Raw genomic sequence first — 27,807 nt, 5'->3', positions numbered from 1 at the left:
GGGTGTCCGTGACAGCGGTAACTCTTCGCCACATGATATGGCTGAAATTTTGTTCTGCGGACCAGGCTTCCAAGAAAGTAATGACTGATCTCCCTTTTGTAGGAGACCGCTTTTTGGGAGCTTCCATGGAAGAGATCTTTAAGGATTTCACTGGCGATAAGAGTACTCTGCTTCCACAGACTACCAGAGCAAAGAGTCTTGTCACAAATGTGGTCCTTTCTTCTCAGCCCATAAGCGGTACTTTCGTCCCTCGGGATCTGAGGACCTGGGATCAAAATCCACCCGTAACCTTGCAGGGGGTTCCAAGAAGCCCTGGCCTGGTAAGTCGACAGCGGGTTTCCTCGGGAACCGCAGACAAGCCCACCTCTGCCTGAAGGGGCACCCTCATCCGTATCTGGGGTGAGAGGACATCTTCGCTTCTTTCCGGTTCTGTGGACCTCCTTGATTCAAGACAAATGGGTCCGCAAATTGATTTGGTCCGGTTGCAAGATTGAGTTTCTGTCCTTGCCTCCGGCAAGGTTCTTCCCTTCCATCCTGCGTTCGGCCCCAGATCGACTACCAGGTCTTCTTGGGGCGATACAGGATTTCCTTTTACAGGGGGTCATTGGACTGGTTCTGGAATTGGAATGCTTTCAGGGGTTTTATTCAAACCTATTTACTGTTCCCAGGAAAGGAAGGCAATGTCCGTCCAATTCTGGACCTCAAGGCCTTGAACCGCTTTGTTCGGGTTCAGAAGTTTTGAATGGAGTCCATTCACACAGTAATGGCATTTCTCCATCGAAGGGATTTCCTGGCCTCTATCGATATCAAAGACGCTTACCTTCCTTACCCAATATATGTCGGGCATGAGCGTTTCCTTCGCTTTGCAGTGGGCAAGAAGCACTACCCATTTGTGGCATTACCTTTTGGTCTCGCCTCAGCTCCTCGGGTGTTTACAAAAGTTTTGGCCCCGCTGTTAGCATTGCTAAGGCAGAAGGGGATTGTGGTACTGGGGTACTTGGACGACCTCCTTTTGCGAGCAGAGTCTCAGAATGCCGTAAAAGACAGTCTGGACATTTTGGTGCGAATTTCCAAAAATCGGCTCTGGTTCCATCCACCTAGCTGGACTATCTGGGCCTGACCCTGGACATGGTCTCAGCCTGGGTGTTTCTTCTGGAGGTTAAACTCCAGAAGTTGTAGGATGCGATACGGCTCCTGTTGTTCAGCCGGGGATCATCTCTCAGGACTTGTATGGGCCAGATAGTCTCCACCTTCGAGGCGGTTCCGTTTGCTCAGTTACATACCAGATCTCTACAAAAGGAGATTCTAGCCAAATGAAACAAAAACCCACAGTCACTAGACAATATGATCCTGTTGAGCCGGGGTACGAGGTGATCCCTGATCTGGTGGCTACGCTCTCTGGCGCATTGATAGAGAAAATCCTTTCTCCCCTGTACTGGACGGTGGTCACCACGGATGCCAGCCTGTCCGGGTGAGGAGGTGTCTTGGACATGAATTGTGCTCAGGGGGTTTGGACTCTGAAGGAGTCCAGCCTGCTGATCAATATCCTGGAAATTTGGGTGATCAGGCTTTGCCTGACCCAATAGACAGTTCGTTTGCAGGGGCACCCGGTAAGGATTAAATCGGACATTGCCACGGCCATGGGATATGTCAATCATCATGGGGGCAACAAAAATGTATTTGTGGCTCGGGAAGTAGCCGGAATTCTAAGGTGGGCAGAATGATGTGTTTCAGCCATCTCTGCTGTGCATATTCCAGGGGTAGAAAATTACTCCAGGCTACCTCATTCGGCAGACGTTGGATCATGGAGAATGGTCTTTCCACCGGGAGGTGTTTCATCGACTGTGTCTCCGGTGGGGGACTCCTGATGTCGACCTGTTGGCCTCTCATCTCAACAGGAAAGTGCAGGAGGTTTTAAGCAAGGTCTCGGGATCCTCTGGCCAATGCCACAGACGCACTGGTGACTCCTTTGAGCCAGTATTGTCTGATGTACGCATGTCCCCCGATAACTCTTCTGCCAAGCCTCCTGCCAAGAATCGAGGCAGAAGGGATTCCGGTCATCCTAGTGGATGGCTCCGGACTGGCCTCGCAGGTCCTGGTATTCAGACCTTTTACGGCTGGTCGCCGTTGTCCCTTGGAGACTCCCTCTCAGAGAAGATCTGTTAGCTCAAGGACTGTTCTTCTATCCTGCTTTATAGTTGCTGGCTTTAATGGCTTGACTGTTGAAAGCCAGGTGCTAAAGGATAGAGGGATGTCTACATCTGTGATTCCTTAGCCGTTAAAAGCTAGAAAATTTACTTCTAGGAAGATTTATCATCGTGTCTGGAGGGCGTACATTGCCTGGTGTGAGTTTCAGGGGGTCTCCGGTTCTTTTTGGTGTCCCGTGTTTTGGAGTTTCTCCAAAGAGGTGTAAATCAGCGTTTGGCTTTGGGTACCATCAAAGGCCAGATTTCAGGCCTGGTGATTATTCTTTCAGCGCCCGTTGGCCACGAATTCCATGGTTCACACCTTTGTTCAGGGGGTCCCCCACCTGGCTCCCCCGGTGAGGTCTGTTACCTCCGTGGCACCTCAATTTGGTGCTGTCGGTTCTTCAGAAACCTCCTTTTGAAAATAATCATGAGGTTTCTCTGCTTACTCTGTCACAGAAGGTAGTCTTCTTGGTGGCTATTACTTCTGCGCGCCGGGTGTCTGAGTTATCTGCATTGTCGTTCACCCTGTCTGGTGGTTCACAGAGGCAAAATGGTGCTTCATCCATGCCAGTCGTTCCTTCCTAAAGTCGTCTCTGGTTTCATTTAAATAAAGACATTGTGTTGCCTTCCTCTTGTCCTAAGCCTTAGCTTCATAAAGATATTGTGTGTTCATATCTCCCTTTCGGATGTTGGGGACAGGGATCTAGGCAAGCAGGGGGAAAGGTCACTCGGTGGTGTGAATGGGGGCATTTGATGATCATCTTCCTGTGGACCCCTTTGCCCTGCTGTAACAGTGACTAGATGCTGGATGGGAGGTGCTAGGAGCGCCAGCACCATCTTAGCAGGGTCTGGTGTGGATTCCATTGGCTGCATCGGCTTTAAAAAACATTCCATGAGGTTCAAAGCAGTCGGTGAAGATTCTCTGCAGGTTGGATGTGAGAGAGGAGCGTGAGAAGCAAAGAAAAAGCTGGGTCATCGCGGCGGATATGGCTGTAAAGGAGCCGCGGGTCAGGAGCTTTACCAGAGCACGTCTTCACATGGCCATGCCGAGACCATGCCCCCTCCTGATACATTTGATAAAGTAACGCATCCAATATCTGGTTAGGTTGATGTAGTAGCAATTCTCAAGGAATTCTCAAGGTGCTCATCAGATATTTTGGTTTAATTTTGCCCTTTGTGTGCTTCATCCTTGAAAATCGTTGCTCATAAATTTAAGTGCTGCCAAAAACGGATGACATGAATAAGGTGCGATTGTGAAGAGTGAGATATTTTCTTTGGGAAGACTTTTAAAAGTCACTGTCAAATTTTTCTTCAGCCGCCTGTGTTTAAGCGTAAACGCTTATTGCAAAAACAAAATCAACATTTTTAGGTAAGTTTATGGTTTTGTGTTGGGTCACATTCATAGCTGTCTTGGGCCACAGTGTCCAGCCCCATTTTGAACACCTAACCTGTGGTCATGCAGCAACCAACAACTGTATATGGAACAATAAAATTGATTTTATTTACCTTGCAGTATTGCTACAATGGATTTAAACAAATGTTCTTGTTTAGTAGTTGCCTAACTTCTTTTAAAATACTGTGATTTAAATTTTCCAGCCAAAGAAAAATGGGATTAAACTGAGGTCCCTGTCTTCTCTGAAAGCCACTTTATCTAAAGATGCTGATAAACCTCCATCAGTGCTTTCTACAGTGCCAAGCTTTCTGCAAGACGAGGAGGAAATCTGTGGTCATCTGGAGAGGATAATCCAGGTATTCAAATGCATGTTCTAATTTTTTTATTTTTTTTTTTGTAAAGGATGCATGCTGTACCTTTTTTGACCAGTTGATCTCCGGTAGATTTACCCCCCTTCATGACCAGGCCATTTTTCGTGATACGGCACTGCGTTACTTTAACCAATAATTGCGTGGTCATACGACACTGTACACAAATAAAATGTATGTCCCTTTTTTTTCCCCACAAATAGAGCTTTCTTTTGGCGGTATTTAAGCACCTCTGCTTTCTTAATTTTTGTGCTATATAAAAAAATGACCGTTTTGAATAAAAAAAAACACAATTTTTTACTTTCTGCTATAAAAAAAAAAAAAAAATTGAAAAAACCGAGCTTATTCAAAAAATGTAGGCCAATAGGTATTCTGCTACATATTCTTGGTAAAAAGAAATCCCAATAAGTGTATATTGGTTGGTTTGCGCAAAAGTTATAGCATCTACAAACTATGGGATATTTTTATTTATTTTTTTACTAGTAATGGTGGGGATTAGCGGCTTATACATGGACTGCGATATTGCGGTGTAAGTTCTGACACTAACTGACACTTTTTGGGAACCAGTGACACTAATACAGTGATCAGTGCTAACAACATGCACTGTCACTGTACTAATGACACTGGCTGGGAAGGGGTTAACATCAGGGGTAATTAAAGGGTTAACTGTATGCCTGACCAGTGTTTTTCTAAACTGTGGGAGGTGCTTTTACTAGGGGAAGACATGGATCCTAGTCCCTACTTTGCAGAGACACAAGATCAATGCCTTCCCTCCTGTCAGAACAGCAATCTGCCTTGTTTACTTAGAAGTGCGGGATCATGTTCAATAAATGTGATCCAGCGCACAGCTGCGGCCTTGTAGCAGTAAAACTGCTATAGGGCGGACGAGAACTGGTTAACATAGACCCATTAATAATATAAAGGAATTAAATTGCTTTAATGGTTGGTCCAACCAAACCTTACATTTCAGATTGTGGTAAAAGGCAGGATTTTAATTATTTTATATCTTATGTGTCTTAGGGACTCTCCCCTCAAGATTTCCACACCCATCCCAGTTGTAAACCAAGACCTAAAACAGTCACAGGAAGCACATAATGTCTTAAAAAGAGGACTAACCCATGTGCTTTCTATGAGCTGTCTTCCATGGCACAAAGTACATGAAGCACTTTGTCCCGTTTCAATTCTTGCAGTAGATTCAGAGCCAGGGTGGTTAACAGTTCCAACTCCCCACTTCCACTACTGTTTAGCCATGCTTTTCCGAATGAGAAGAATAAATAATTAGAGCTGATTGACAGTGCTGGTCCTGGGCACCAGACATTTGTCGGAGAGAACCAGCGTTGTCTCAGCACAAGCAGAAGGGAGCATGGCAGTTAGAGAGAGTGTGTCAGTGCTCTCCACCCTTTCTGCATTGAGACTAGTACACAGTAGACTGCCCACAGTGCTACTACATTGACAATAGTGAATGCTGTCAGTTCTAAATAATAGGAATGCCCACAAATCAGGTTTCTAGGAGGAACTGACTGACTAGATTGGAGCAAGTAAAGAAGATATTATCTTTACAATCATTCAGCATTTTTTGAGGAAACAAGGACAGGTACTTCCTAATGAATCTGTAGACCTGTATTTAATATTTTCAAAATTAATATGATTTTTAACTAATGGAAAAACCCAGCTTGCCAGAAAGTATAAATGCGATATAAAGATTTTAAATTATAAACAAATTTAAAATTTTCCAAAAAAGTAAACTAAAATTTGGCCAAAAGTAATTGTTTCTCTTTAAAGAGGTTAAAAAAACTCTCAAAAAAATAAAAAATATTAACAAAATAAAAACCTGAAAGGCAAAGGCAAAATGAGCTAGTATGCATTGCATACTAACTCATTATGAAATACTTTCCTTAAACGAAGCCCCGGCAGCGCCGTCCACACAACACTTACACGGCCGACATGTTAACCCGTCTTCCTTCCGGATTCGCATCCTCCGACAATCCGATTGGCTGGAGCCGCGATTATGTCACACCGGCGCATGCACACGGGAGCCACCGTTTACGGCACAGGGCTCTGAAGGTACGGCAAAGTAAATATCTCCTAAACGATACAAGTTTAGGAGATATTTACAGTACCTATAGGTAAGCCTTATTATAGGCTTACCTATAGGTACAAGTTACAGAGGAAGCTTTATTTCTTCTTTAAGCAGTAACAGTTGTGGAGAAATCTTTTCAAGGTTCGCTTGAGAAGTCTTTCTGGATTATAGTTTTGATCACTTCACTTGTTTTTCTTTGTCTTTAGGATGACGATGAGGAGTCAGATGATCAGGAACATTTGAAATACATGGCTCCATCAGACAGTACATTTGGCAGAGCTGAGCAGGGCAGGCTGGAATTTGCTTCCATGTTTGATACCATCCATGCCAGTGACCACAGCATGGTAAAGAGCGATATGCTTCATGAACTGCTGCAGATCAGGAAAACTTTATTAACAGCATGGACCACCGGAGTGACCATGAGAAATATAGCAGAATTAGACCGTCTGTTACAGTACACTGTGGGGTGCTTGACTCATTTCCTGTCTCTTCTTCAGAGTCCAAAGTGTCCTACGTTAAAATCAGATAAACCCCCTAAGGCTTCAGGAAAAGGAGATACACTGTGGGCTTCTTACTTTAGTGTTTTACATCAGTGTCTTACTGCTCTACACTGGGATGTATTGCCGCGGCAAACCTTTGGACATATGATAAAACTGTCTTCAGAGGTCATCAAGTTGATCCTTGTTCAGCAAGGTCAGCTTTACTCGAAGAGTCTGGTGGAAGGTTTTTATTGGTTAAAGATGGTTTCCCAAAACCTGGCCACAATTTACGGCTTACATTTTGAGTCTGTCCCTGCTTGTTTTTCTAAGGGTGATGTAGCACATCTTGACATTGTGAAGATCCCTATATTTGAAGCACTAATACAGCCCTTCAAAGGCTCATCGACATGCAATGTTTTTAAGGAACCTCCAAATTCAGTGACTTACAGCAGAATGTCAGAAAAAAGGTACTGAAAAATGCAACATATCTTTTTGCTGTGAAACATCTAATTCCAAGGCAAAACTTCTAGTATAATATATCTAATGGCTTCTAAAGATGTTTCCCTGCAACCTACTGCCTTTGATATGATGTCATGCTTTGAGCAGGCATCTGGGACAGTAAACCAGTCATAGAAGCAGGGAAATGGGGTTGTTGGAAAGCAAAACAATGCTGATACATTTTGCAGATAAGAGAAAGTATGGTTAGCTTCTAGATTTATACAATTTCCGTACAAGTACAGATCCATTCATAGAAAGAAAAGGGATGTTGGTGGGATTAGTCACTGTTCAAGTTTATTTAGCTGTGTGACTTAAGCTCTGGTAAAAACGGGCCAAAAATCGGTCGTTTCAGCAGGAACCGGATGACTTTCAGTCTACGTGTACAGCTGTCTGTTTTACAGAAGCTGCTCTGTCAATTAGCTTCTGTCAAATTGTCCAGCTGGAAAACTAGCATTCGATCAGTGCTTGAAGTCAATGGTTTCAAGCGCTGATCTGTGTATTCTGGTGAAAATATAATGAGGTTGATATACTAAAGACAAATATACTGTACACCGCAAGTGCAGTTGCTCTAGATCTGAGGGGAAGCTCTGAAATGAGGGGAAACTCTGCTGATTTTCTATCATCCAATCATGTGCAAGCAAAAAATGCTGTTTTTTATTTTTCTTGCATGTGATTGAATATTCCTTGCAAAGTGAAGCTTTACCTCATTTACTAAGCTCTGGAGCAAGTGCACAGTCTATTTACCTTTTAGTAAATCAACTCCAATGTCTCAGCGGGTGATTTGACAGTTTTTTTTTTTTTTATTCAACCTGCTTCAGATATACAAACAATTTTCAGTACAAAAGTTAAGGTTGGCCCTTGTGCAAACAAACCTAAAGCGCTCATTGCTGCCTAGAAATAGTACATAAGAAATTTTAATATGCAATATTTCACATTTCAAAATATCTAGCCATTTTTACTTTTAAACATCAAATGATTAAAATTTTATTTCCCTTTTAAATAACAGGAGATTAAGTGGTGTATTCTGCTTGAAGTTTAAGAACTGTGCATTTTGACAGAATTAAAAAAAAAAACTTTTTATATATTTTTTTTTTTTTTCAAGATATGTATATCTTAAAGTACAATTTTTAGAAACAAATCATAAATGCACTTTTTTTTCCAGGTAAAAAAAAAGAAAAAAGGACATTTTTATTTATTTTTTGGAGCCTGTAAAGCATTGCACCAGTGATCAGTAGATCACTGGTGCCATGTAGGTCATCCTGTCGATACAATCTGACAGGAAGAAAGAATGAACTACCACGGCGCTCCACAACAAAACTACAAGCTGACAAACGCAAAGGCTGCTGGATCCTGTTGTTTTCCATTCACAGGAAACTGTGAATGCGTGACATGGCCAAATGGGCGAAGCCCTGCTCGACCACATTTTTTAAAAATTTGACAGCTAGCGAGGGGTGGGGGGGGGGGGGCGGGATTTGGGCTGAAGTCTGCTGACGTCACAGAACCGATCCAGGCTCGAGCAAGATCGCTCACATGCCTGGAACAGCCTCTCAGCAAGCAGCTAAGACCTTAAACCAGCTGCTCTTGCCCCTCTCCACAGCCCAGCGCTCCAGTGAGCGAGGGAAAGGGGGGGGCAGAGCAGGCAGCGGTGACTGACAGTCACTAGCTTTCTGTTCAGAGAGCCCTGAGAACAGAGAGCTTGGCAGTGTTTGATCACTCGGTTCTCAGTCTTGGAGCCGGCGGGGGACAAATGCAACATCTACTTAGATAGGTATGATCCTGCAAAAAAAAAAACCCATACTTTTCTTTTAACTACAGCTTTTAATGTGAACTTTTTGGTTATTGTTCTTTTCAGACTGGCTGTGCAGTGGAGACTTTTGTATAATCAGACCCTTTGGTACCAGACACGTTTGAGAAAACAGATATCTTTGAATCAGTCCATGCAATTGTCACCTAGAGTTCAAAGTGAGGAAAAGGCAATTGTGTCACTGTTGTGTCACATACAAGCTGAGCTGCAATCTGCAAACCAACATCTAAACCAGAGCTTGTGTCTTCTCCCTGTAACTGGTAAAGCAGTGTTTCTCTTATTATATGTGTTTGTGAATGTCATTGTTTTTTCTCTTTACTTGTTTGCTATAGTCAGACAAAATATTTGCCAAAGCTTTGTGGATACCTATCACGCCTACCTTATGGCTTAAGCTATTTTCACACTAGCCTCTAAAACATCATGGAAAGCTTTCCTAGAAGATCGGGAGCTACTATAGACTCAGAAGGATGTGGCAGCTCCCTATTAATGCTTAAGATTTTGGAATGGGATGTCCAACAAGTCTGTACAGTGAACAGAGTCTGATGCTTTGAATTTGTCAGGAATAGTGATTGTATCTTGTTCTAAACATGTAAATACGGGGGTTGTACAATATGTTTTTCTCTTTCGTTCATTGACAGAAGCAGCTCCATATTCTTTTTTAACCATTAGGTTATGCTGCCCCCTACAGGAGTCGGACACAAGGCAGGAAAAATCTTTACCACGCCTATGGGGCAGTCCCTTGGGGTATACACCCACTCACTCTGCTATAGGCATTCAGTTTTTTTTCTGCCTAGTCAGGAGTAAGGACCTAGTTCCCTGCTGGGATTTCGGTCCTAGCATTTTTTTTTTTATCTAAAAAAGGAACCCTTTGTCTAGTTTTTTTTGTTAGCTAGTTATGTTACTGAGAGAACTACAATCAACAGCCGGACTGGTCGTTGGACTGGATATTCTAGATCCTCGTGTGCAGGTCACAGCTCTGCGCTAGACCTCGCCACAACATAGCCCCACTGGACGGGGGCTGAAAACATCTCGGGGGTGAAACACCTCGCCGGGACGCACACAAACTAGTTTGGCTTTAGTCGCAGTGCATCCCTTGGCCGTCAGCACCTCCCCCACCCCCCGGGTGGCGAGGTGGTCTGTCCGGAGTGGCGCCCACCCGAATATCCATGGTATGGTGAGTAGTGTCCCCCAATATCTCTTGCGGTCTCGGGGTGGATGTGAGTCCCTTCCTGGGAAGGTCGGAGCCTCGGGTTACCCACATCCCCCCCCCCCCCTGTATGTGGGTTCCTTAGGGACCATCCCCCATCGACCATCCAAGGTTACCCCCGCAGGCTATTCTCCCCACTATTACATAAGGGGTCCCTACTGTAGTTGGGTACGGCGGTGCAGGGGCTGTAGCAGGCGACGGGGAGCCTGGGGGATGCGCTTGCAGAAGCCGCTAATCGCGCGATCGGCTGGAGGGGGGTTAATCCTGTTGGGAGTTCCTGCCAGGGCCCCCCTATGTCTGATTCATCGGGGGATTCTGTAGACCGAATGGCGTGCCGAGACGCCTCCATTTTCTTGTAGATCAGCTGTACAAGGCTCGGCAGCCATTTTTTAGTAGTTTCCCATTGAAATGCATTGGGCTGCCATTTTGTTGTGATCTCCTGATTGAAATGCATTGTGCGGCCATTTTCTCTGAGCAAGAGAACGCTGTACAGCAGTGAGTGGCAAGGCTTTACCTCTGGTGCTGACCCAGGTACTTCTTCTGTGAGGATTGTTTTCTGTACACTTCAGACCGGCTCTGCTCTCCCTAATATAGGGTGGTGGTGAGTCTATTGGGGTCGCTGTAGGTCACTCCCTCACTCTGCTATATTGCAGCTTAGTGTACTGGGACTTGTAGCACCGCTGGTGCAGCGGTGTGGGGCCGTTTTTTGCTGTGTTTTTAAAGTGACACTGCGCTGTCCCCGGGTTAACATGAAGTCCCAGGAGCAAGTATCACCTACTAATCCTCTCTTTGGTGTTGTGGGGACCTCTGGGTCGCAACCCTTGTCTGCCAAATGGCGGTTTCTGAAAACCCTTGTGTCAAAAGTTGTTATGGTCCTAAAAAAGAGGACTAGTAAAAAGCGCCCACTGCCCTCATTTGCCTCATCTGTATCTTCAGATTCTGAGGTTGATATGGCCGCCAGGAACGTAAGTTACCCTGAAGAGTCTGAATCATTGCATTCTGATTCAGATGACGAGGATGATGATCCTCATCTGCAGCCGCGCGGGAAAAAGCGCTGGTGGAGACTTTGTGCCGGTGCGGGAAACTTGAATAAACGCCAGATGATGATGATTCTACAGCGTCAGGGATGCAGGTGTTTTTTTGGCACCTGCAAAACCCAGAGTCGGTCAAGGTTTTCCCTTGTCCTGAATTTTTTGATGGAATTGTCACTGAACAGTGGGGGCTTCAATACAGGGCACTTTCACCCCCTTCCTGCCCAGGCCAATTTTCAGCTTTTAGCGCTGTCACATTATGAATGATAATTGCGTGGCCATGCAATGCTGTACCCAAACAACATTTTTTTCCCTACAAATAGAGCTTTCTTTTGATGGTATTTGATCACCTCTGGGTTTTTTCTTTTTTGCTAAACAAATAAAAAAAACTTTTTCTTTTGTTTACATTAAAAATTTTGTAAATGAGTAAGCTTTCTCCTGCACTGACGAGCACTGATGAAGCTGCACCGAGGGGCACTGATGAGATGGCACTGATGATGAGGCACTAATATGTAACACTGTTATACAGGACTGATAGGTGGCACTGATAGGTGGCACCGATATGCAACATTGATGGGCACTGTTGACACTGATGGGAACTGAGGGGCGGCACTGATAGATGGCACTAATAGGCAGCACTGATGAGGAGGCACTGACAGGCATTACTAATGGGCACTGATTGGAACCCCAATAGGCACTGATTGACATCTTTAAGGAGCAATGATTTTCATCCCTGGTGGCCACGGGTTGGCATCCCTGGTGGGATCTAGTGAGCATCCCTGATGAGTCTACACAGATAATCATTGCGTTGATTATCAGCGCAGAACCCCCCCCCCTGTCAGGAGAGCCACCAATCGGCTCTCCTCTACTCGTGAATGGAGCACTTCTCGGTTATGATGTGACCAGCTGTGATTGGTCACAGCTGATCATATGGTAAAGAGCCTTTGTCATATGCTCTTTACTGGGATCGGAGATGCGGTGCGTCAGAGTGACACACCGCACCACCGATCCTCGCTCTGCACGCCCTCAAGAGTGCCTTTTCCTGCTGGACGTCATATGACGCCCAGTCAGGATAACTTAACCACTTTGCGGCCGTCATTCTGCTATATGGCGGGCGGGAAGAGGTTAAACACGTTCGTGGTGCCGAAGCGTTTCACGAGAGAATATCCTCTTGTGACACCTGTGGTCAAAGAAATGGACCGCTCCACCAAAGGTGGACCACCCAGTCTCCAGACTGAACAAATCAACTGTGATTCCGGTGGAGGAGTCTCCGGTCTTTAAAGACCTTGTTGATAGAAGGATGAGACTCTGTCCCGCCACTTACATGTGATAGTGAGCTCAATACTTAGACCGGACTTTACAATCGCTCTGGTGTCCCAGATCATTACGGAATGGGCAAAGCTTTTGAAGAGTGGTTTGGAAGTGAGACAGCTTCCCCTTGACTTTATATGTGATGCGTCTCTAGATGTGGCCCCCCTTGCGGCTAGGGTAACAATGAAGAGAAAGAAGGGGAGGGAATATAGATTAAAAGGTACATGGGGCAATCGGCTTAATGTGTAGCATATGGTAAAACAAATGATATAAGGACGAGTCCACAACATAGTAACATAGTACAAAAGGCCGATTGCCTACCATCCCTAACACTAGGGGAATAAAAAGAAAAAGGGGTGGGGGAAATCATTGGGACTTTGTGTGAAGTGCGTACAGACGATTGGGGTGTATAATGGTAGAATGACTGTGTAATTTTTGTACAGGTGGGTCCACAACAAAATGCGAAAGAAAAACAATTTAATGATATATGTCATCATCAATACAAATATCCAAAATGGCATGAGTACATACATGTGGTAATAGGTACAATGATACAATTAAAACATCATAAATATCAGATCGTGAAGAGCTGCCAAGGCGTAAACTGGGATGGAGCAATGGCTACAATTAGCATATAAAAAAATCATATAGTAGATTAAAAGATGCATCATAGGCAAGCTCTACGCGTTTCATGGAATGTATGTCATTGAAGCATCAATCAATTCACTCATATTCATTTCTACATATACTATTTGAGTATAGAATTTCCTGGAGATTGCTATCCATGACACCACTCACTGCCCACTACACCAGGGATACTTGTGTTTCCTCTTTGAGGTCCTCTCATTGTTCCCTGGTGGCCGCGGATCGGGCTCCCACAGCTCCCGGTTAGACGTCTACCCTGTTGGACTGTTGCCCATAATATTTTATGCTGACTCTATCGCTAAGCTGTGAGTATATTGGGTGGAGATAGCTTAAAGTGGGATGATATATCCTTCCCTTACCTTTTGTATATAGCATATTTTTCTACATATTTTACCATGTTTACTGCATTGTTGACTGTAAGGGGGATTTTTTTCTCTTTTACAGTGACATAGGATGCATCCGCTCCTGAAGAAGTGGAACTCATTCCATGAAACATGTAGAGCTTGCCTATAATGCATCTTTTAATCTACTATATGATTTTTTATATGCTAATTGTAGCCATTGCTCCATCCCAATTTACGCCTTGTCAGCTCTTCACGATCTGATATTTATGATGTTTTAATTGTATCATTGTACCTATTACCACATGTATGTACTCATGCCATTTTGGATATTTGTATTGATGATGACATATATCATTAAATTATTTTTCTTTGGCATTCTGTTGTGGACCCACCTGTACAAAATTACACAGTCATTCTACCATTATACACCCCAATCGTCTGTACGCACTTCACACAAAATCCCAATGATTCCCCTCCCCCCTTTTTCTTTTTATTCCCCTAGTGTTAGGGATGCTAGGCAATCGGCCTTTTGTACTATGTTACTATGTTGTGGACTCGTCCTTATATCATTTGTTTTACCATATGCTACACATTATGCCGATTGCCCTATGTACCTTTTTTAATCTACCGGTATATTCCCTCCCCTTCTTTCTCTTCATGATCAGGAATGGAGGCATATAGCCTTAGTCAGGCGATGCCTCATATAAAGTCCCAAAACCTTTTTTGTGTTTGTAGGGTAACAATGAGACGCATGGTGTGGCTAAAAAGCTGGTCTGTGGACCAGGCTCACAAAAAGGCTCTGTCAGACCTGCCCTTTACAGGGGATCGCTTAGTTGGTTCTTCATCTTTGGGCAATCTGATCCTGCTGAGCCAAAAAAACACGAGAAGTGTTCTGCTGTGGTGCCTCGCTCCCTAGCTCTTCGTCAGGGCAAGTTATTCCTTCCCCTGTATTGGACTGTGGTTACCACGGATGCCAGCCTGTTCGGGGGGGGGGGGGGGGTGGGGGAGTACTTGGAAAGATGTATGTCCATGGAACCTGGACTCTAAAGGAGTCCAGACTACCTATCAATATTCGGGAACTTGGAGGAATAAAGCTTTGCTTGAATCACTGGACAAATCACCTTCAAGGGTGTCCGGTTTGGATTCAATCAGTCAGTGCCACTGCCGTGACTTAAGTCAATCATCAAGGGTTTGTAGCCTGTTCTCCGGATCCTCTGGCCGACACCACAGACATACTAGTGACTCCTTGGGGACAGTATCGGCTGATCTATGCATTTCCCCCACCAAAAAATACTGCCGAGGCTTTTGCGCAGGATAGAGGGGAAAGGGACTCCAGTAATTCTGGTGTCTACAGACTAGCCTCGCCGGTCTTGGTACGCCGATCTGGGTAGATTGGTCACTAATGTTCCTTGGAGACTTCCTCTCAGGGAGTATCTGCTGTCTCAAGGACCGATCTTCCATCCTGCTTTACAGTCGCTGGCCTTAACGGTGTGACTGTTGAAAACCAGGTATTGAAGGAAAGGGGTCTTTCTGACTCTGTAATTCCCGGACTGTTAAAGGCCAGAAATCTACCTCTGGGAAGATTTATCATCATACATGGAAATTGTACAGTGCATGGTGTGAATCCATTAAGGTTCATCTGTGCTTATTTTCAGTTTCCCGGATATTGACTTTCCTCCAAAGAGGGATTGGGCAGCAATTGGCCTTGGGTTCTATCAAGGGCCAGGTGTCAGTTCTAGCTGTGTTTTTTCCAACGCGCTTTAGCCACGTATTCTTTGATTTGCACTTTTGTTCAGGGTGTTTGCCATATGGCTCCCCTGATACGGTCCCCGTTATCTCTGTGGGATCATAACCTGGTACTGTCAGTTCTTCAGAAACCTCCTTTTGAAAACATTAGGGAGATTCCTCTGCTTACACTGTCATAGAAGGTAGCCTTTTTAGTGGCTATTATAGCGCAGAGTGTTGGAGTTGGTGGCGCTATCCTGCCGCTCACCTTATCTGGTGGTCCACAGAGACAAGGTGGTATTTTGACCTAATCAGTCATTTTCTTCCTAAGGTGGTCTCGGATTTCCATTTAAATGAAGACTTTGTGCTGCCCTCATGTCCTAAGCCCAAGCATCCTAAGGAATTTTCTTTGCATTCCTTAGATGTGGTTAGGGTAATCGGGATTTACCTGGCAGCTACTGAGTCCTTCGGAAAATCAGACTCGCTTTTGTCCACGCGGATGGACCTCGGAAAGGATTGGCTGTGTCTGCTGCGATCATATCCAGACGGATAAGGCAGACGGTGGTACAGGCTTATTCGATTAAGGGTCAGGTTCCACCTTTCCCTGTAAAGGTACATTATACTAGGGTGCTGAGTGCCTCTTGGGCTTTTCGCCATCAGTCATCAGTGATACAAGTTTGCAAGGTGGCAACTTGGTCGTCTGTGCACACATTCACAAAATTATACAAGGTAGATATTTTGGCATCTTCGGATGCTTCTTTTGGCCGCAAGGTTTTGCAGGCTGCTGTTTAAAAGAGAATTTATCCTCTTTGAGGGTGTATGTTGTTTCTAGGTGAGCTCCAGTTGTTCCTGGCTGAGCTCCACATTACCTAGTTGACTAAGTTTAGCTTGTGGGAATCACGTTCTTTTCTGTGTTGTTTTCCCACCCCTCATGTTAACTCATGTTAATACTACTTTTGAACGTCCCAATGGTTAAGAATGTAGAGCTGCGTCTGTCAATTAATTTTAGAAAGAACTGGATTTTTGATTTACCGTAAAATCCTTTTCTCTGAAGCTCATTGACAGATGCAGCACCCACCCCTCTATATATGAGTTAGGTTGGGGTTATTTTCTTCTGATTTTACGGTAAGTCAAAAATCCAGTTTTTGTTTTCCCTCTTTTACTGTAATTTTATTTTTTTATTGCAGGTACTTGCATAGCGCCATTAATTTATGCAGCACTTAACATATATTTTACATTCACATCAGTCCCTGCCCTCAAGGGGCTTACAATCTAAGGTCCCCAATTCACATTCATACATACACATATTATGGCCAGTTTCGACAGGGGCCAATTAACCTACCAGCATTTCTTTGGTGTGTAGGAGGAAAGCGGATTGATTAATAATATATGCTGTTGTGGCTTCAAGTGCTAAAGTGCATAAAGTGTGTTCCTTGTTGGTTAAACTAGTTGATTAATTGAGAAGTTATATTTATTGTTATGTAATTCATTATGAATGGTCAGTTTTTATTTAAAACAATGCTGGTGCCTAGAGAAAGCACATTAGTCTACAGTCTGCTGAAGTGAAAGTGTACCCCCAGTGGGCTGAGGCCAGTAATGGTATGGGCAATACGTCTACAATGGTCATGGTTCTAAAGGAAATTGAACCTGCACCATGTATTTAGTTAACTAGGAAATGCTCATGTTTGAAATTAGGGACATAGCAGCCTTATATAGACTGCTTAAGGCCTGTGGGTAATCATCTATGTTGTTTTTCCTTATAGAATGCATCCTTACTCTATTATCATTTTGCACAGGAAGTGCTTGAATGGTTTGATTTCTTTGCCTACAAGGGATCGAAAGGTGCCTTGAGATAACAACAGAACTTTTGCCCTCCATAACACAAACCCTGTTTGCGGGGAGGTCTTCACCTGCAGTGTTCGCTCCTCTTCCTTAATAGGCCTAAACATGTTTGCCCATTGCAAATGTGCATGTTTTGAACTGGAAAACTGTGCTTCCTTTAAATGCAGCAAGTCACTATGGCAGCTTAACGATTAGTAAGATATGATGTTTTTAGGACATGATCATTATGACTTGCTGAATGGTTATCCAACTACAAAAAAATGTTGGAACTCTTGAAGCTTGGATACATTGATACATGATTCCATGCAAGACAAAATTATTGTAATAAGTAGGAATAAAGGTAAGAACATAGGGAACATAAGACAAGTAATGGAATCAATGACACGGTGCTCACTTTGGAGTTGTGTTCAAATCCATTCATCGATCAGCATGTCAAGGAAGGAAAGTTGGTGTTATGGATCACTGTTTTTACTACTTTCCTTTTAGCTGGAAAGGCCGCAGCTAGGGGTGTATGCATGCAGCGGCTGCAAAGCAGGAATAATATCCCATGTTGCACTCAGGTGAGCATGTGGTTGTGGCATGGTAGTAGGACATTGAAACGGTTAAAACAGGCAGTAAGGAGGCGATAACAGCTTCTCCTTACCCAGTGTAACGTGAAGTCAGCAGCTATGGGAGCATTAATAAAATCAATCCTTATTAAAAGGAGTACATGCGTTTCAAAGTAGAGCCAGCACTGACATGTTTCAGCCCACAAGGGCCTTAATGACTTCATTAACTTATGATTAAGGCACTTGTGGGCTGAAAAATGTAAGGGTTGGCTCTTTTTTGAAAAATATGTACTCCTTCGGATTGAATAAAGATTGATTTTATCAATTCTCACCTGGTTGCCGAGTTCACCTTTATATTGGAGGACTTATATGTGCGCATTGGAGATCACTTGTTAGGTATGGTGAATGAAGAGAGCTCTAGCCCATCCTATATCTGCAATTGGGTTGTAGTGCAAGCACTTTACATGATTAGTTGCACTTCTCCACACCACCTGTCAAATGCTGGCAAAGCAAGTGCAAATAAGGCCTAAGAGTCTTTTTTTGGTATATTCATCTGCTCAAAACCTATGTACTGTTTAGTTATATGTATTTGATTTACTTAGATTTAAAAAATGGGATTTTTGACTAACTGTAAAATCCATTTCTCTGATGTTCATTGACAGACACAGCTCCTTATCTTCTTGACCATTGGGTTATACTGCCCCCTACAGGAGTAGGACACTAGGCAAGAAAAAGCTTGACTACACCATTGGGGCAGTTCCAGGGGTATACTCCCACTCCCAGCTTTAGGCACTCACACGTTTTGTTACAAGCAGTGTCAGAAGAAAGCCAACTCCACTGAGGGGTGGGTGCTGTGGCCATCAATGAACATCAGAGAAATGGATTTTATGGTAAGTCAAAAATCCCATTTTCTCTTTCATTCATTGACGGGCACAGCTCGTTATCATCTTGACCATTGGGACGTCCCAAAACAGAGTCAAACATGAGGGGTGGGAACAGCAAGAAAAAAAAAATTCCCAAGGCTAAACCGTAGCCAACCAGGACACGTAAAGCTCAACCATAAACAACTGGAGCTCACCTGAAAAAAACAATACACCCTCAAAGAGGACCAGGTCCTCTAAACAGCAGCCTGCAAAAACTTGCGGCCAAAAGAAATATCCATAGATGCCAACACATCAACCTTATACAACTTTGTTAAATTGTGCACAGACGATCAGTTGGCCGTCTTGCAAACCTGCAACACTGACACCTGATGACGGAAGGCCCAGGAGGCAGTAAGTGCCCAAGTAGAGTGTGCCTAAACAGGGAAAGGAGACACCTGATCCCTATCTGAATAGGCCTGAATCACTGTCTGTCTGATCCATCTGAAAATGTTCGCAGCAGAAGCGGCCAACCCTTTCTGAGGTCCATCCGTGAGTACAAATAGTGAGTCTGACTTCCTAAAAGACTCCGTAGCTGCTAGGTACACCCTGATTGCCCAAACCACATCCAGGGAATGCAAGGCAATTTCCTTAGGATGTTTTGCCCTGGGACATAGGAAAGGCAACACAATGTCTTCATTCAAATGGCAATCAGAGACGACCTTTGGAAGGAACGATGGACAGGGACGAAGAACCATCTTATCTCAGTGAACCACCAGGTAAGGTGAACAACAAGACAACGCCGTCATTTCCGACACCCTGCACATAGCAGTAATAGCCACAAAAAAGGGCCACCTTCTGGGACAATGTAAGCAGGGGAACGTCCCGAATATTTTAGAAGGGAGGTTTCTGGAGAACTGACAACCAAATTGTGGTCCCATGGCGGCAAAGGGGACCGCACTGGAGGAGCCAAGTGTCGAACCCCCTTGGAGGAAAAGGGGGATCCCGAACGCAATGTACTTCTTCCAAGTACAATCTTCCTAGAGGTAAATTTTCTAGCCTTTAACAGCGTAGGAATCACCGATTCAGACAAACCTCTATCCTTCAGCGCCTGGCTTTCAAGAGCCAAGCCGTTAAAGCCAGGAACTGGAAAGCAGGATGGAAGATTGACCCTTGGAACAGCAGACTTTCCCCGAGTGGAAGTCTCCAAGGAGCATTGGCATCAGCTGTATCAGATAGTAGCACCAAGACCGGCGAAGCCACTTGAATGAGTCTGTGGCGTCGGCCAGAGAGTCCCGAGACTGTGCAACAAACCTCTGTACCGTCCTTGGAATGTGTACAGCTGAAAAGGCTGGAACGAATTGGTCTGCCCACCTTAGAATGCCGGCTACTTCCCGAGCCGCCAGGACACTTCTTGTGCCCCCTTGGTGATTGACATAGACCACGGCTGAGGCATTTCCTGATTGAAATTGTACCAGACACCCCTGAAGACGAAATGTCCAATGATCCAGACAAAGTCGGATCGCTCTGAGTTTCAGTACATTTAACGGCAGTCTGGACTCTTCCAGACCACTATCTGTGCCGAGGACGCCTCCCCACCCGGACAGGCTAGCATCCGTGGTGATAACCGCGCAGTACAGGGGGAGAAAGGATTTCTCTTATGTCCTCTGACAGTCGCCTCCGATCCATATAAGCCTTCACTATTGGGTAATGGCGCCCTCTGCAGGAGTAAGCTAGGCAGATAGAAATGTTAATACAAAACTTTTCTATACTTAGACACACCTCTAGGGGGCCGTCCCCAGCCATTATTCCTGATCCAGTCACCACTGGTCCTCAGTTTTATGCTGCCTAGCTTAGGAGTAGGCTAGCATTTCTAGCCGGGACCTAGTGTCTCAGTTTTTCTTTGTTTTTTTCTGACAAATGTATTTTTCTTCTGAAAATTGGTTTTTATTTCTCTCACTATCACTAGTTAGTCAGGGAGTTTTTCCTGGAGGACTACAAGTGACTGCAGAGCTCGACCTCGCACTGGGTAATATAGATCCTTATGGAGCTCCAGCCTGCCAACGAGCGTCGCAGGTTACTGGTGCGCCCAGGCCTCGCAACGACAGTGCCCCTCGGAATGGGGACGAGCCTGCGGAGCTGCGTCTTCGCTGAGGGTGTCTCAACCCGGAACGCCTGCGTGTTGCCAGCATCCCTCCTTGGCTGACGGCACCCCCACTTAGGGTGGGAGGTCTCCCGTATCAGAGCGGTGCCCGATTCCCTGGACTTTTGAGTGCTAATACCCCCTTGTCCCTGGGGACTATTGGGGGGTTTATGGGCCCACTCCTAGGGGATGGCAGGGCTGGTGGTCTCTGTGGGATCCCCCGTCTGGCTGGCTTGGTGTTATTTCCCTCCCTCCCTGGCCCTGCTGAGGGTCCTGTGTGAGGTACTTGTGGTACCAGGGGGTTTTGGGAGGGGCTTCATAGCGGTGTGGGGTCTCGCTAGGGTCCCCTGTGGTGGCCAGACCGCGTGTGTACGCTTAGTTTGGCGCCGTTTTAGCGCGCCCTGCCGATCGGGCGCCATTTTAGGTAAGGGCACATGCCTAGTAAGGGCAAGCGGCCATCTTGCTGGTACCTTTTTACATAGAGTTTCATTAGACACCATTTTATTGTGGCTCCTGGGCTAGGCCTCTAAGGGCATGAGGTCACTTCCTCTTTCCTTCCATTTTACCTCAGAGCAGTCTGTGACAGTTTATGAAACTGTGGGGGGATTTTTACTAATGTTACAGGCATTTTTCTGCCAAAATTGTTATTTTTTTGTGGATTTTGCATTTTTCTGAAGGAGCTCTTTCAAACAATGCAGGCTGCGGTGGGGTTCCGCAGGAACCGCCGATTTTAGAGGACATTTATTTTTTCTTGGCTTTCTGGACTCCCAGACCAAAAATTCCCCCGCAGGCCTGGTGGGGGCTTCGGGTATTCCTGAAGCCTCTTCCCTGGTCTCCGTTTTCTGCTGCTCTTGCACTTTTTTTTACATCCATGGTGGATCTGCGGAGTGCTCTTTTAAAAAAAACAAAAAAAAAACAACGGCCTGTGCCCTCCCAGTCATCGGATTCCGAGCCTGAATGATTGCCATGGATGATGTCCCTCCTGTGGGGTCCATGTCCTTTTCTTATGAGGAGGAGGGGGGGAAGAATCTTTCTCCTCGGTATCGCGGGGACGCGCTACCATAAGCTATCCTCATCAGCGCCATTACAGAAACTCTCCATCTTGACGATGAGTCCTCTCGGTCAAGTACAAGGGCTGCTTTCGGGTTCCGAAGTGCCTGGACGTCGGGTCAGGTTTCCCTGCCCTGTGAATATTCGCAAACTTGTGCATGACCGGTGACATCGCATTACACATATGCTGGTGGTGCCTGAGTGTCTTTTTCCCACCGCTATCCCTTTTTAGGAGGCAATGATCAGACGTTGGACCGTGTCCCTTTTATGTGGACCACACTGTCTCTGGGCTGACTAAATCCACCTCGATATCAGTTCACAGATCTGGCTGATAGGCGTGTTGAGGCGCTTTCCTGTTTACACCTGTGTTTGCTGTAGTGCTGGCCTCTCAGGCCCTCATGGCATGGGCTGGGCCAAGGGGCTTCGGTGCACCCTGGTGGCAGATTCGACCTATCCGACTGCCCTTGACTTGGTGGTTTGGGTTCTCCTAACGGGTATGTACGTGTGACGCGGCCTTGGGTGAGGCTTCGTTGGTCGCTCGGTTGTCTGCGGTCGGGGTCGCGATTCGAAGCCTTTTTTTGGCCCAAAAGCTGGTCGGCTGACCACGCTTCCAGACAGACAGTGTCTGATGTTCCTTGTTGGTGAGTCGTCCTTTTGGGAACACTTGGGCTGAGTTGATGGTGAGTCGTCCTTTTGGGAACACTTGGGCTGAGTTGATTAAGGGGCTTACGGGGGTCAGAGTACTCGGTTGCCCCCAGTCGCTAGGGGTAGGTCCTCCCGCGCTAGGCGGGGGCCTTCCTTGATAGCTCAGCGTGGGTCCTTTCGTGCCTTAGGGACGCAGGACAAGGGCTTCAAGCCCTCCGGTTGTCACAAGAAGACGTTGTCGGGTGAGACAAAGGCCGGTGAGTCTGGCTCGGTGTCCCGGTCCACCTCTTCCTGCAGGGACACCCTCAATAATCTTAGGGGTGGGGGGACATATGTGTTGCTTTCAGGTTCCCTGGTTGTCCAGTATTCAGGACAGGGGGGTTCACGAGTTGCTTCTTTTTCAGGGTGCAAGATCAGTTTTCGATCTCGCCCCGTGGACAGGTTCTTCCTGTCGGCTCTCCAGCTGCTCTTGCTCGTCTCAGGGGTCTCATGGGGGCGGTGCATGTTCTGCTCGCCCAAGGAGTCTTTGTGCCCGTGTCTTCACTGGACAGGTTTCGTGTTTTTTTTCTTCCATCCCGTTCTACCCCTGTTCCCCAGAACAGGGGGCACAGTGCGTCCACTTCAGGGCTTGCAGTCTGAACCATTTTTGCGGGTGCTGGAGTTCTGGATGGAATCCCTCAAAGCCGATTGTGGTGTCATTGGGTCCAAGGGACTTCCTGGTCTCCCATCGCCTTGCTGGATGAGTGTCTACCCATCCCTATCTACGAGGGTTCTCAGAGATGTCTCCGCTTTGCGGTGGCAGGGGAGCTGGCCAGTTTTCTGGCGCTACCCTTCGGTTTCGCTTCGGCTCCTAGGTTTTTCACCAAGATTTTGGCTCCAGTGTGGCACTTACTGCATTTAAAGGAGATTGCGTACTCTTTTATCTGGCCGACCTCCTGTTTAGGTTGAGCTTGTGTGCATCCTTGTCGAGTTTTCTGACCGTGCTGGTTTCAGACACTCCGGGAGTTCGGGTGGACGTCCATTTTCATTGGTCGGCACTGACTTTTTCAGGTCGTCTTCATTACCTGGACTCGGTTCAGTCACAAGTTTTTTCTTCCGGTGGGCTAACCCCGGCTCCTGAGGGACAAGATCAGATCCCTTAGGGACGACGATCCATCCTCCTTGCGAACCTATGTGCGGTCTCTGGGTCTGATGGTTTTGGCTTTCGCAGCCATCCAGGTGAGGCAGGACGCCTCGGTCATTGGACAAGTAGTTTCTCTGTTCCACCGGCTGCGGTCGGATCCTTTGTGGTGGCTCCGGTCGCTGACCCTGTCACAGGGCCAGTCTTTTCGGCCTCTGTTGTGCATGGTGTTCACCACGGATGCCAGCCTGTCAGGCTGGGGAGAAATCCTGGGCACGCCTTGTGCCCGGGGGTTGTGGTCGGCGGTGGTGGCCTCTTTGCTGTTACACGTCTTGGAGCTCAGCGCGATCAGGCTTTGTCTGTTTCCATTGGTTATCTCAACTTCAGGGGTGTCCGGTTCCAGTACGGACGGACGACGCCACGGCTGTGGCTTATATCAATCACTAAGGGGGCACCAAGAGTGCCCCGGCGGCCGAGGAAGTGGCCGTGCTCCTGTCTTGGGCTGAATTGCGCATTCCTGCGCTTTCGGCTGTTCCCATTCCGGGTGTGGAAAATTGGCAGACGGACTGTCTGAGTCGCCTGACCTTGGAGCAGGGAGTCTGGTCCCTGCATCCGGAGGTGTTTCGCCTCCTGTGTGCCCGGTGGGGGACTCCGGACATGGATCTGTTCACGCCCCGTCTTGACAATGGGGTTGGGAAGTTCGTGGCCGGACCTCGCGATCCTCTGGCGTGGCTGTTGGAAGCCAGGTCTTTAGGGGTAGGAGTCTTCCACAGGCAGTCATCCCTACATTATTGAAGGCTTGTAAAGCTACCTCGAGGAAGATTTCTCATCGCACCTGGAAAGTGTATATAAACAAGCAAATTTACTGTCGATGCAGCACCTATTCCCTGCGCTCTGAGTGGTGCAATCCTCTTGTCCAACCTGACTGTAGGCTTGTAAATGAGAACAGATGACACGGCAACTTACTACTATAATACTTAAGCCTTGCAGCCCCTCGCTGGACCAGGGTGGTCCGGAAGACACTATAAACTACAACAAAACAAGGGCGCACCGGCCTAGTGCATTATCTCTTAGACAGGTTTATTAAAATAATAGATTAAAAATACTCACAAATGAGTTTCTTGAGGCTCTGAGGAAGAGGCGCTGCCTCGAAACGCGTAAGCCTGCACAGCTTCAGGGGACGATTCAATCCCGATCTTGTTGCTGAGGATTTTATTCTATTTGATGTGCTTTTTATCAAGAAACTCGTTTGTGAGTATTTTTAATCTATTATTTTAATAAACCTGTCTAAGAGATAATGCACTAGGCCGGTGTGCCCTTGTTTTGTTGTCGTTTATAGTGGAAAGTGTATATGCCTGGTGTGGATCGCATGCGTTCTATCCTCGCTCCTTCTCGTGGCGAAAGTTTTTGGCCTTACTGCAGAAAGGAGTGGATCAGCGTTCAGTCGTCGGCTTTGGCCGTCTTTTTCCACGTTCCTTGGCATTGTATTCTTTGCTTCGCACTTTCCTCATAAGGGTGCGGCATCTGGCTCCTCCGAGGAAAGCTCCCTTGCCTCCCCGGGGCCTGAATTTGGTGTTGTCTGTGTTACAACTACCTCCCTCTGAGAACATCAGAGTTTTTTCTCTGCCTGTGTTGTCCCAGACAGTTGCTTTTCTGGTGGCTATCACGTCTGCTCGCAGAAGGTCTGCATTGGCGGCTTTGTCTTGCTGTTCTCTTTATCTGGTGTTTCATAGGGATGAAGTGGTTCTACGACCCACTCAGTCTTTTATTCCCGTCTGTGGTAGTCTGTGCACTCTGTCACACAATTCTACAGAATTGATCTTTTGGCATCCTCGGATGCTTCCCTTGGCCGCAAAGTTTTGAGGTGCGGCGGTTGTTTGCAGAGACATTATTTTTTTCTGTCTCTTGCTTGGGGTGTTTTTTTCGTTACCTTTTCAGTTGGTTGCGTCTTCCCACCCCTCACACCTGCACTGCTTTGGGACGTCCCAATAGTGAAAGCTTATATGGATCGGCGGCGACTGTCAGAGGACGTAAGAGAAAATTGAATTTTTGTAAGAAGTTACCGTAAATTCTTTTCTCTGAGTCCTCTGATAGTCGCCGCCCCCACCCCTCTGGTTTTTTGGATCTGCCGAGGGTCCCATCGTCCCAGGGAGGGGCCCACATCCACTCCAAAACCCTCCAGGGGAAGAGGGGGGACATCTACTTACCATACCAGGAACAGGGTGGGCACCGCTCCTGACAGACCACCACTCCTTCGGAATAGGGGGGCTGTCGGGCAGGACGTACGCTGGGACTCAGGCCGAGGCCAGTTCGTATGCGTCCTCGCGAGACATTTAACTCGCAGGCCAGCCCCCGTCCAGTGGGGCTATGTCGCGACCGACATAGCGCGGAGCTTAGGCCTGAGCGTGCTCGCTGGCCAGACTGGGGGACCATCTGGATCTAGATTATCCATTCTGTTGCCCAGTCTGGCAGTTGATTGTAGATTCTCACAGGAACCAAATAACAAAGATGTGAAAAAAGTTCAATACAAAAGGAAAAAAATTGCAGGACCAGAAATCCCAGTAAGGAACTAGGTCTTTACTCATGACTAGGCAGAAAAAAGTGCCTATAGCTGAGAGTGGGAGTATACCCCTTGGGACTGCCCCATAGGCATAGTCTGGCTTTTTTTTCCTGCCAAGTGTCCTACTCCTGTGGGGGCAGTATAACCCAATGGTCAAAAAGATAAGGAGCTTGTGTCCGTCAATGAACGAAAGAGAAATAAAGTTTAAATCATTATAAAATTGAATATTACTTTTTTCCTTTTTTTTTTATTTTAAGGTGAAGAACATTTCTTGTTTGGGTCATATAAGGAGTCAGTAGAATTCTGGAAGAGAGAATTACTGGAAGCCAGTCTTCAGGGTAAATTCTAGGGCCACTGTGCATGAAAATGTTACATTTTTTCTGAACGTGATACTTTATTTTTGTGAACCTAGTACCTGCCTACGGAATTCTTTTCAAGGATGCCAGTAGGGGCATACTCAATGAACTGCCCATTTTGTCTTTGTGCCCTACCACTTTTTTTCCATTCATGCTTTCCACAAGCAGTGCCATCATCACTTTCACACAGAACAGTTGGCCCAGTCTAATGCCACAATTCTTAAAGCCCAACTTCAATTCATTGTTTTGAATGATTAGAACCCCATTAAGGTTTCATTGTTTATCCCTGTCTTAATTTTTGTTCTCTTCCTGTGTGTTTATCAAGAAAGAAAATGATTTTTCCTAAGAAGCCACAGCAGTTTAATTGTATGTTATTAGTATCAGTTAGAAGCTCCCTCTTTAGGTTTTGTTGTTGACAGTTTATAGTGAGAGGGACTGCCCTTCTAACCACCCACCCTGTCTATCTCTGTTTTTCTGTGTTCTGCTTCTGGAGCTCCTCTTGTCCTACATAGCAGCATAGCAGATAGGATATATACTGTGTGTGTGTGTGTGTGTATGTATGTATGTATGTATGTGTGTGTGTGTATATATATATATATATATATATATATATATATATATATATATAAATGTGTATGTAAGTAAAGTTCAGCGCAATCAGTCAGCAAAACCTGGAAGTTGTTCTTCTTACTAGTCTTTGTCAGCCATTTGTGTAATGTTCCTTGCATAGTACGCGGAATCAGAATTTTTTAGCACATGTTCATGCCTCTATAACTGTTCTTGAGAGAATGGGCAGGCATTTATAAACGTATTAGTTGATGTTATTTACCATGCTGAAGTGACTTTGAAATGTGTATTGTGGTGCAGGAGGAAGTCGAGTTGGGTTACTTCAGACTCGTTATTACTTGGCAATACTTTACTGTCACCTATATCAGTACAATTTAAACGATGCGCAAGGCCTGTGTGACCAGCTGGTGAAGGTGCTGCTGATTCGATCAGATCTGCTGGCAGAGACCGAGCATGGTAAGATCACTGCTTGCACCGTTTCAGTAACTGTATCTGTAGAACACAAGCCTGACAGCTCTCAGTTTTTTCTCTGTAGATGGTGAGGAACCTGATGAGCGACTGTTGGAGAAGATTCACCCAGAAGCAGCGCTTGCTGTTATCCAATCTATGGGGAGATTCATGGCTGCATATTTCACTAACCAGCTGTTGTATGTCTTCCCTCCACACAATGTCTGTGTTCTAGCACCTCTGCATATTATAATAGGTGGGTCATAATATGTGAACTTTTTGCATTGTTAAAATGTGTGTACTATGGGCCTGTCCCAAAATCCAAGGGTTTTGGGCACAAGTGGTATGGTTCTTCATGATACAATGCGCTCCCTATTGACTCTACACCCCAAACAATGCATACTAGGGTTACACCCAGACCCCGAAGCTTACAATTTTTTTGAAAACTTTCTTACACAAAACTCATTTACCACAAGAAAGCTAATCGCACTCGCCTGGATGTGATTTTTTTCTTTATACTTTTCAGGCCTGGCTATCAGAACTTAAAGGATAAGTCCACCCTAACTCTAAAATCCCTGCATTTATAGACCTCCAC

At 45.8% G+C, this 27,807-nt stretch overlaps 1 protein-coding gene across 1 annotated transcript in view; it reads left to right on the top strand.

Moving 5' to 3' along the window:
* The window catches only part of CPLANE1 (ciliogenesis and planar polarity effector complex subunit 1), a 383,258-nt gene that overhangs the window by 62,080 nt on the left and 293,371 nt on the right, over positions 1-27,807 (top strand). The window contains exons 11-16 of the mRNA XM_082255738.1: positions 3,786-3,938; positions 6,237-6,976; positions 8,860-9,071; positions 26,100-26,180; positions 27,066-27,221; positions 27,301-27,468. Of these exons, the coding sequence (XP_082111864.1) occupies positions 3,786-3,938; positions 6,237-6,976; positions 8,860-9,071; positions 26,100-26,180; positions 27,066-27,221; positions 27,301-27,468 (1,510 nt within the window). The remainder of the gene's footprint in view (positions 1-3,785; positions 3,939-6,236; positions 6,977-8,859; positions 9,072-26,099; positions 26,181-27,065; positions 27,222-27,300; positions 27,469-27,807) is intronic.

This window comes from Pelophylax lessonae (assembly GCF_965119305.1).
Source record: "Pelophylax lessonae genome assembly, chromosome: 1".
Classification (NCBI taxonomy): domain Eukaryota; kingdom Metazoa; phylum Chordata; class Amphibia; order Anura; family Ranidae; genus Pelophylax; species Pelophylax lessonae.
This window is presented reverse-complemented; position numbering and strand designations above follow the sequence as displayed.